Consider the following 10,611-nt stretch of genomic DNA (forward strand, 5'->3'; position numbering starts at 1 on the left):
TGGAGAGCAAACAAAACAAAAACAAAAGCCCTCACTTTTCAAAAAAGAAAAATATGTATGTAGATTTAGTTGTAGGCCCAAGTTACAGAAACTGGGAGATAAACCTTTTCCTAATCCCTGGAACCAGGGCACTTGGGACAGGCTCTTCTCACTCCCAGCATGCTGTTTCTTGTTGGGAATCTTAGTTTTTAAGGGTCTCCTTAATATTACGCCCCCCTTTCTTATTTCTGAATCATGAGTGATTAGGAAAACTAATCTGACTGGCGCCTGTCTATCTAGTACTTCATTAGCATGTGGATTTTCACGGAGAGCACCACAAACATACAAGTAAAAAAAGAGAGGAGAGAGACTGCGGGTAGGGGGACAGACTATAGCAGCAGGCTGGTACCTGAAACAAATACCATGAACAGAACAGAGTAGGTCGAACAATAAGATATATTGCGTCACCTAGTGGACAGATAGGTAACATGCAAAAGAATTGGTATGATGGCTTTGACAATTCCCTCTTTCATTTCTGAAAGAGCTTTTTCTCTGAGAGGAGTGTGATGGAAAAGCCCCTTTTAGTCAAATCTGAACAATAGAAGAGGACTTGAAGCTAAATTTACCTGGAGTTCACGGTGAAAGTGTTAATATCTCAGAACAAAAGTTGTACTCGATTAGGCTGTACAGAATTGAGACAGACTGCAGTTACAAAGCTCAGACTAATATTTTTCTGTAAAAGTAGCTTGGTTCTGTCTGAATATTACATTTAAGAGCATTCCTCTAGGTTACCATTAGGGAAAACAACTTTTTAAAAATAATTTACTTAATGTTCATTGATGTTTTTTCTGCATGTATATCTGTGTGAGGGTGTCAGAAGCCCTGGAATTGGAGTTACAGACAACTGTTAGCTGCCATGTGGATGCCTAGAATTGAACCTAGGACCTGTGGAAGACCAGCCAGTGCTCTTAACTACTGAGCCATCTCTCGAGCCCTAAAACAACACATTTTTACATCTGAAAAATTATAAACATAATTAGAAATGTTAGAAATCATCTCTAAAGTGCCAAAATATTTCTTTTCTGTAATTTCATTTCTCTGATATTTCTAATCATAAGGGATGTCAAAAACTGTATTTAGGACTGAGGATGTAGCTTAGTTGGTAGACTGTTTGCCTAGCCTGGGCAAAGCCCTGACTTCAGATCCTCAGCATTATTTCAACCTGTATTGTTGCACATATCTGTAAGGCTGGCACTCAGAAAGTAGAGGCAAGGCCGGGCGGTGGTGGTGCACGCCTTTAATCCCAGCACTCGGGAGGCAGAGGCAGGCGGATCTCTGTGAGTTCGAGGCCAGCCTGGTCTACAAGAGCTAGTTCCAGGACAGGCTCCAAAACCACAGAGAAATCCTGTCTCGAAAAACCAAAAAAAAAAAAAAAAAAAAAAAAAAAGAAAGTAGAGGCAAAATTATCAGAATTTCAAGGTCATCTTCAGCTGCATAGAAAGTTCAAGGCCAGCCTGGGACATGTAAGACCCTGAGATAGATAGATGATAGATAGATAGATAGATAGATAGATAGATAGATAGATAGATAGATAGATACCACAAATATACAAAAGACAGCTTTAAGGCTAGGGATATAAGTCTGAAGATCAGTAGTAGAGTGCCAGTCTAGCGTGTTTGAGACCCCATAACCCCAGCACTTGGGAAATGAGACCAAAGGATCATTGATTTTAAGTCAGTGTAGGCTACATAACAAATTTCATGCCTGCCTGAGCTACAGAATAAAACCCTCTTTCTTTCTTTCTTTCTTTCTTTCTTTCTTTCTTTCTTTCTTCCTTTTTTTTTTTTTTTTTTTTGGCCTTTCAAGACAGAATTTCACTGTAGTTTTAGAGCCTGTCAAACTCACAGAGATCCGCCTGCCTCTGCTTCCTGAGTGCTGGGATTAAAGGCCTGCTCCCCCACTGCCCAGCGGAACCCTGTTTTAAAAAGAAAAAAGAAGCCATGCCTAATGGCACATGCCTTTAATCCCAGCACTCAGGAGCAGAGACAGACGCAACTCTGTGGGTTACAGGTTAGCCTGGTCTACATCGAGGCCAGTTGAGGCTACATAATAAGATCCTGTCCCCACCACCACCCCCCCAAAAAAAGGAAGGAAAAGAAAAGAGTTTGTTTTCAGATATGACATCTGTAGATTTTCAACATTTTTGACTAATTAATATCTGTACTTCAGACAAATTGTACTATGTACAGATAGAAGCACATTCATTAAAATTGCAGCAGGTCTTGGATGAGAAAACATGAAGGTTTTGTTTCAAAATTTTATAAGGTTTTCAGCAAATACTTTTAACATTACCCCTTTTTCTCTGCTTGGGATCAAACACAGGGCCTTATGTACGCTAAACCAGTGTTCTATCGCCAGCACCTGCAAATTTATTTAAAATATAATTTGTGTGTATATATGTCTGTATAGGTGTACATGTGGGGTGGGACATGCATGTGTATGCACAGATTTGTATATATGTGTGTGTGTAGGACAGACTTTGACTTTAAGTATCTTCCTATTAAGCTCTCCACAATTTTTCAGATAGGGTCACTCAGTAACGTAAAACTCATGGATTACCCTAGGCTGCCTATCTAGTGAGTCCCCAGGAATCTTCTCATCTTAGTCCCCACCCTTTGCCAGTGTTGGATTATAGGGAGGCATTCTCTTCTTTTTCCCTTGGCTTGCTTTCCTTCCTTCCTTCCTGTCTGTCTGTCTTTTTATAGCAAATAGTTTAATGGTAAATTAAGTGTTTCAAGTGCCATAATAAGTTCATTGAAAAGGAGACAATAACCAAATTAAAAGGATAAATGCTTGCCAATCATCAGAAATCTGTAGCCATTTGAGCATGCTGATAGAGTGCAGAGAATAATTATTATTTTTATTTTATATTTTTTTATTAAAACTTTCCATCTCCTCCCCTCCTCCCACTTCCCTTCCCTCCCCCCACCCTCCCTCACCCTCCATCTCCAGTTCAAAGAGCAGTTAGGGTTCCCTGCCCTATGGGAAGTCCAAGGTCCTCCCTTCTCCCCACAGGTCCAGAAAGGTGAGCATCCAAACAGACTAGGCTCCCACAAAGCCAGTCCATGCAGTAGAATCAAAACCCAGTGCCATTGTCCTTGGCTTCTCAGTCAACCCTCCTTGTCAGCCACATTCAGAGAGTCCGGTTTGATCAAATGCTCCATCAGTCCCAGTCCAGCTTCCTTTGGTGAGTTCCCATTAGATCAGCTCCTCCGTCTCAGTGGGTGGGCGCACCCCTCGCAGTCCTGACTTCCTTGCTCATGTTCTCCCTCCTTCTGCTCCTCATTTGGACCTTGGGAGCTCAGTCCAATGCTCCAATGTGGGCTTCTGTCTCTATCTCCATCCATTGCCAGATGAAGGTTCTATGGTGATATGCAAGATATTCATTAGTGTGGCTATAGGATAGGGTCATTTCAGGTTCCCTCTCCTCCGTTGCCCAAGGTACTAGCTGGGGACATCTCCTTGGACACCTGGGAACCCCTCTAGAGCCAAGTCTCTTGCCACCCCTAAAATGGCTCCCTTAATTAAGATATCTTCTTCCCTGCTCTCATATCCACCCTTCCTCCATCTCAACCATCCCATCCCCAATCCTCTCCCCAATCCTCCCTTCTCCCTTCTCTCTCACCCTCTCCCCTTACCCCACCCCACTCCCACTCCTGCGCTCCAAACTTTTGCCCAGCGATCTTGTCTACTCCCAATATCCAGGAGGATAACCATATGTTTTTCTTTGGGTTCACCTTCTATTTTAGCTTCTCTAGGATCACGAATTATAGGCTCAATGTCCTTTATAAATGACTAGAATCCACTTATGAGTGAGTACATACCATATTCATCTTTTTGGGTCTGGGTTATCTCACTCAATATAGTGTTTTCTATTTCCATCCATTTGCATGCAAAATTCAAGATATCATTGCTTTTTTACCGCTGAGTAAAACTCTAAAGTATATATGTGCCACACCTTCTTTATCCATTCTTCTATTGAGGGGCACCTAGGCTGTTTCCAGGGAGAACAATTTTTATAACCATAGTGCAGCAAGCCCCTTCCTCTTTTTCTCTTTTTGGTTTTTCTTTAAGATTTATTTATTTATTAATTATGTATACAGCGTTTTCCCTACATATACGCTGTAGACCAGAAGAGGGCACCAGATCTCATTACAGATGGTTGTAAGCCACCATGTGGTTGTTGGGAATTGAACTCAGGCCCTCTGGAAGAACAGTCAGTGCTCTTAACCTCTGAGCCATCTCTCCAGCCCTCTTTTTGGTTTTTCTTTTTCTTTTTTTTTTTTAATGTTTTCTTTATTATTTATTATCTATACAGTATTCTGCCTGCATGTACACATGCAGACCAGAAGAGGGCATCAGATCTCATTACAGATGGTTGTGAGCCACCATGTGGTTGCTGGGAATTGAACTCAGGACCTTTGGAAGAACAGTCAGTGATCTTAACCTCTGAGCCATCTCTCCAGCCCCTCTTTTTGGTTTTTCAAGACAGAGTTCTCTGTGTGTATCTCTGGCTGTCCTGGAACAGCTGTAGCCCAGGCCCACCTCAAAATCACAGAAATCCCTCTGCCTCTGCCTCCTAAGTGCTGGGACTAAAGGCTCGGCCACCACTGCCCAGCAGAGTAATTTGTCTTTTTCTCAACAAAAAACATGAATATGTTCATCTCTGATTTGCAGTCGAGTTATTTTAAACTTATCAGTTGCATGACCTTGCAGGCAAACTTGACTGTTAGCAATTTCCATTTTAAACTTTTAGCTGGGGAGAGAGTGCTAAACTAGCAGATTAGGGGAGGGTAGCTAGTTTAGCAGGCTCCAACTCCTAGAGGCCCAGTGTTTCCTGTTCCTCCCTAGTTCTACCTAAACTGACTCACTTAGCATGTTACTTTGAAAATGACCCAGCAGATATTATTTCTTACACATACATGCATGCATGCATTTATACATCTATCCATAAAATAAAGAAGGTCAAGAGGGCAGAGTAGCATGTGCTTGTAGTTTAGCTACCGGAAAGACTGGGGCAGAAATATCATTTGAAACTAGTTCTAGGGGGCTGGAGAGATGGCTCAGTGGTTAAGAGCATTGCCTGCTCTTCCAAAAGTCCTGAGTTCAATTCCCAGCAACCACATGGTGGCTCACAACCATCTGTAAAGAGGTCTGGCGCCCTCTTCTGGCCTTCAGGCATACACACAGACAGAATATTGTATACATAATAAATAAATATTAAAAAAAAATAGAAAAAAAAACAAAAAAAAAACAAAAAAAAAACAAAAAAAAAAAGAAAAAGAAACTAGCTCTAGCCACACAATCTAGTAAAACACCAAAGAAGAGAGATACCATAAGGACTAGATATAGCCCAGTGGTAGAGTGCTTTCCTAACATGTGTGAGAGCCCAAGCTAGATTAGACCTCCTGCATATCTCTCTCTCTCTCTCTCTCTCTCTCTCTCTCTCTCACACACACACACACACACACACACATACACACACACACACACACATAGTAAAAGTAAAAGTGAGGGGCTGGAGAGATGGCTCAGTGGTTAAGAGCACTGACTGCTCTTCCAGAGGACCCAGGTTCAGTTCCCAGCACCCACATGGCAGCTCACAACTGTCTGAAGATCTAGTTCCAGGGGATCTGACACCTTCACACCAGTGCACATAAAATAAAGTAAATAAACAATAAGAAAATTAAAAAAAAAAAAAAAGTAAAAGTGAGTGTGGTATTACATGCCTATAATCCCAGCACTGGGAGGCACCAACAGGAGGATAAAGTTGAAGACCACCTTCAGCTATATGAGACCCTTCAAAAAAACAAACAATAAAAGAGAAAAATAAGATAGCTATAGCTACATCAGCCGGGCGGTGGTGGCGCACGCCTTTAATCCCAGCACTCGGGAGGCAGAGGCAGGCAGATCTCTGTGAGTTCGAGACCAGCCTGGTCTACAAGAGCTAGTGCCAGGACAGGCTCCAAAGTCACAGAGAAACCCTGTCTCAAAAAACCAAAAAAACAAAAAAAAAGAAAAAGACGGCTAACAATTCTTAGCCCTAACAATTCTGTATTTGTTGACATGTACAATGTATAAACAATTTGGAAAACACCTATGTGAAAATAAATCCAATATTTGAATGCATTTATAAACATTTCGTTCTGGTTGGGATCAGACCCATGGCCTAAGAAAGTGCTATACATGTCAGCTGTATACCCAACTCCTCTTAATTGTATTTATTTTCCAAGCAATAGCATTGTTTTTATATTGAATGCTTCAATTTTGTTCTTTAATAATATAAATAGTGCTTTTATGGTAAAAGTTAAGATTAAATCGGCAATGGCAGCCCACTTGTATAATCCTAATACTTTGTAGGTATAGGCGGGTGGATCAGAAGTTTATCCTGAGTTATCTCAAGGCAAGCTGGGCTACTTGAAACTGCCCCCCATTCCCACCAAATGGAAAGTTAAGTTTGCACCATCAAAACAATAAAACGTTCTAAATTGTGAGCAAATCTCACTGTAGGTTTTTAATCTCAGCACTCTGGAGGCAGAGGCAAGAGTATCTCTGTGAGTCTGAAGCCAAGCTGGTCTACAGAGTTAGTTTCAGGATGGCCAGGGCTACACAGAGAAACCCTGTCTTGAAAAATAAAACCAAATAAACAAGTGAAAAATACTTATCTCTCTGATTTGTTGTTTTAAGCACTGGAGATGGAATATAAGATCTGTATATGCAAGGCAAGTGGACATATTTTTATAAACATAACTTATTTAAAAACACACACTAGTGATCGAAGCTGGATATAGCATACATGAGTAAACACAGTACTCAGGAGGGTTCTACCAATTTTGAGGCCTGTTTGTGGTAAATAGTGAGTTCCAGGTAATCCAGAGCTACACAGCAAGACACTGCCTCGAAATAATTAATTAATTAAAATAACACAGGAAGTAAGGAGATGACTTTCTCTGTGATCCAGTAAGTAATCAAGTTTTCTTATGTACCCAAGGCTGGTGTAGAACTCACAATGTTGTGCAGACCTCCTGAGCCTGGGATCACAGGCCTGTACCATCACATATAGAGAGAATAACTAAATTATGAAACATTCTACAGATCAGAATTTCTGAACAGAAAGGGATTCAGACTCAAATTTAACAACACAAGTGTTAAAAACCATCACCAGCAACAAAAAAGGTTAGGGCCATGTAGTCAGTGGTACTTATCTAAAGTCTCAGTGCTCCTGAGGCCAAGGCAAAGGATCTTGAGTTTAAGACCAAACTGGAGTAGGTGATGAGATGATGTTAGAATGTCCGGGAAAACTAAAACTAAAACAAACTAAACTAAATTAAAATAAAAGTAAACACACACACATGCGCGCACGCACACAAACACACAAACACACACACACACACACACACACACACGCACGCACGCACATGCACGCATGCACAGACACCAAAATGCCTCTGACGCCAGGCCATTGAAGTCGTGTGCAAAGCTCATGCAACGTCATAGAAGGCAACTAGGAAAACCTGCCATTTTCATCTAAGCCATCTAGGGGGGTAGCCTCGGGACTCCGTGGTGGCGGTGTGAGGGCCTGCTCACCGGAAGATCTCACCGTAGCCATGAGCAGTAAAAGCTGCTTCAAGTGTGGACGCCCTGGCCACTGGGCCCGGGATTGTCCTAAAGGTGGAACTCGAGGGCGAACACCAAGAAGTCGTGGCAAAGGTCCTCAGTGTAGCTCCACCAGCCAGTCCGACATCTGCTATCGCTGTGGCGAAACTGGTCATTACGCCAAGGACTGCGATCTTCTCCAGGACACCTGCTATAACTGCGGGAAAAGAGGTCACATCGCTAAAGACTGTACCCAGCCGAAACGAGAGAGGGAGCAGTGCTGTTACATCTGCAGCCGACCTGGTCATCTGGCTCGTGAGTGCGACCGGCAGGAAGAGCAAAAATGCTACAATTGCGGCGAACTTGGGCACATCCAAAAAGACTGTACCCAAATCAAGTGCTACAGATGTGGTGAGAATGGCCACATGGCGGTGAACTGCAGCAAGGCAAACGAAGTCAACTGCTACCGCTGTGGCGAGCCTGGACATTTAGCCCGGGAATGCCCCATTGAGGCTACCGCTTAGTATTCTCCCCTAGGCCCCTCTTCTTTACTACTTAGTTATGTTGTTTCTAAAATTTCCTTAATAAGCAGAAGGGTGATAGATGGAAGCTACTCCTAAGCCACTATAATTACCATCTTAAATCAGGAAAAGACATGGGGTGGGGGAACCCGTTAAAAATATTATCATCAATATGCTGTTTGGTTGTCACGAGGAAATTCAGATAGGGCACAGTCATTTTGAGTGGGAGACAGCTGGTGGACTCTGAGTATGTTTCGTTTTGACACACTTAATTAGGAATTGACAGTGAAAAAAAATCAGAACAAGTTTGGAACATCGCCTTGGAATTTACGAACAAATAACATGTCTGTGTGTCAGATGAAGGTAAACTGCCATGAAGCAAGAGAAAACCAACTAAAAAGACGAGAAGAGAAACTGTACTCATTTGGAGGTGGGGGGCCAGAACAGCTTGAAGACTACCATTCCCTCAGAATTTGTTCTTTAGTGCAAATAAAACTTCTTGAAAATATCTATGACTTTGACAAGTTTTTAAATTTAATTTTATTATATTGATAGCTTTCAACAATTTCTCTTTGTCAGCTTTTTGGTCGTTTGCTTTTATTCTAAAGGGTTTTTTTGTTTGTTTGTTTTTGTTTTTTGGTGTTTTTAGTCAAGAGCTTAAGTATCCCAGGTGTGGCCCCCAAACATACACTTGTTCTTCCTTAGCTTTGCAAGTGCTGAGATTATTGATGTGAGCCACCCCACCCAGCTTTGATCTTGTTAGCTTTTAATTAATATTCAAAGACATCTTGGGCCAGTGAACTGGCTCAGCAGGTAAAGGTGCTTGCCACTTGATGGTGCAACACCTGATACATGCATAAAAAAGAAAGTAGAGAGCCAGTTCCACAAAGCTGTCTTCTTTAGACACACAAGGCACACAGGCATACACAGACAGACAGACAGACAGACAGAAAGACAGACAGACAGAAAGACAGACAGACAGACAGACTGAAAGACACGCACAATGCTAATAATAAGAACTAAACATTTTAGTTTTTCCTTTTAATTTTTTTGAGACAGAGTCTTTTTATGTAGCCCTGCCTATCTTGGAACTTGCTATGTAGACCAAGCCGGCCTCTGCCTCCTAAGTTCTATGTTTGAAGGTATATGCCACCAAGCCCAGGAGGAACTAGAAATTGTAAAAAGACACCCCTTGCCAGGTAGTGGTGGCTCACGCCTTTAATTCCAACACTTGGGAGGAAGAGGCAGGTGAGTCTCAGTGAGATTGAGGCCAGCCTGTTCTACAAAGCGAGGTCTAGGACAGCCAAAGTTGTTGCTCAGAGAAACCCTGTCTCCAAAAAAAAAGACACCTTTTACCTTTCATGTAGTGTATAGCAGTGTATATACAGATATAACCCAGAAAATACGTATAATATGTATGGGACATTTTGAAAAAGATAAAAGCAAAAGAAACATTTTATTTATTTATTTAATATAGTTTTAATGCATTTATTTATTCTATACGTAACGGGTGTTTTACCTGTGTGTATAGTTGTACCACATGCATAAAGTATCCATGGAAGCCAGAAAAGGACATCTGATCCCCTAGGATTAGAGTTTCAGACTGTGAGCTGCCATTGATGTGGGTGCTGAGAATCGAATCTGGGTCCTCTAGAAAAGCAGCAAGTAGGGCTGGAGAGATGGCTCAGTGGTTAAGAGCATTGCCTGCTCTTCCAAAGGTCCTGAGTTCAATTCCCAGCAACCACATGGTGGCTCACAACCATCTGTAATAAGGTCTGGTACCCTCTTCTGGCCTGCAGGCATACACACAGATAGACTATTGTATATGTAACAAAATAAATAAATAAATATTTTTTAAAAAAAAAAGAAAAGAAAAGCAGCCAGTATTCCTAACCACCGATTCATCTCCAGCTCTTTTCTTTTTTTGATATTTCTTAAAATTTGAATTATGCAGATGGATGTGGCCCACAAGAGTGCCGGTGCCCTCAGAGCCCCTGGAGCGCCAATATAGGTGGCTTTGAAGTGCCCAACAAGGGTGATAGGGACTCCTTCGACAGTGGTTTTAACTGCCAAGTCATCTGTCCAGTTCCTTAGCAAAAACCTTTAACAGCATATTATGGACTTGCAGAAATTGATAACGCAGTTTGGATTTACATATCTTTGCATATAAATGAAAATATAATCATTAAGAGGAAGTATAGTTTGAAGCCTCTGTAATATCAGAACTATTCTTCTGAAGGCAGTCTAATGAATCACAGCCAGGCAGGGTCACACCAGCCTACCCACTTTAAGTGTAACTTTTCCTTTACTTCTCTTTTTAACACATGCTTTTCTTAACACCGTCTTATAGTGCCTTCATGCCCCATCCTCCATCTTGTGGCTGTTTGTCCTCTTGTCTGATCAATCTCCATAGACAGCTTTAGCAGCACGGTTCCCCAAGTCACCCCTTTTCTCT

At 41.8% G+C, this 10,611-nt stretch overlaps 1 protein-coding gene across 1 annotated transcript; it reads left to right on the plus strand.

The window, feature by feature from the left end:
• The first annotated feature begins 7,646 nt into the window (after positions 1-7,646).
• Positions 7,647-8,159, plus strand: Zcchc13 (zinc finger CCHC-type containing 13). The gene has a single exon (XM_057759176.1). The coding sequence runs from the start codon at positions 7,647-7,649 to the stop codon at positions 8,157-8,159; it is 513 nt and encodes a 170-aa protein (XP_057615159.1).
• The last annotated feature ends 2,452 nt before the right edge of the window (positions 8,160-10,611 follow it).

This window comes from Chionomys nivalis, chromosome X, assembly GCF_950005125.1.
Source record: "Chionomys nivalis chromosome X, mChiNiv1.1, whole genome shotgun sequence".
NCBI lineage: Eukaryota > Metazoa > Chordata > Mammalia > Rodentia > Cricetidae > Chionomys > Chionomys nivalis.

Coding starts and splice junctions, on each gene's coding strand:
- Zcchc13 (XM_057759176.1), top strand. CDS start 7,647: ATGAGCAGTAAAAGCTGCTTCAAGTGTGGACGCCCTGGCCACTGGGCC.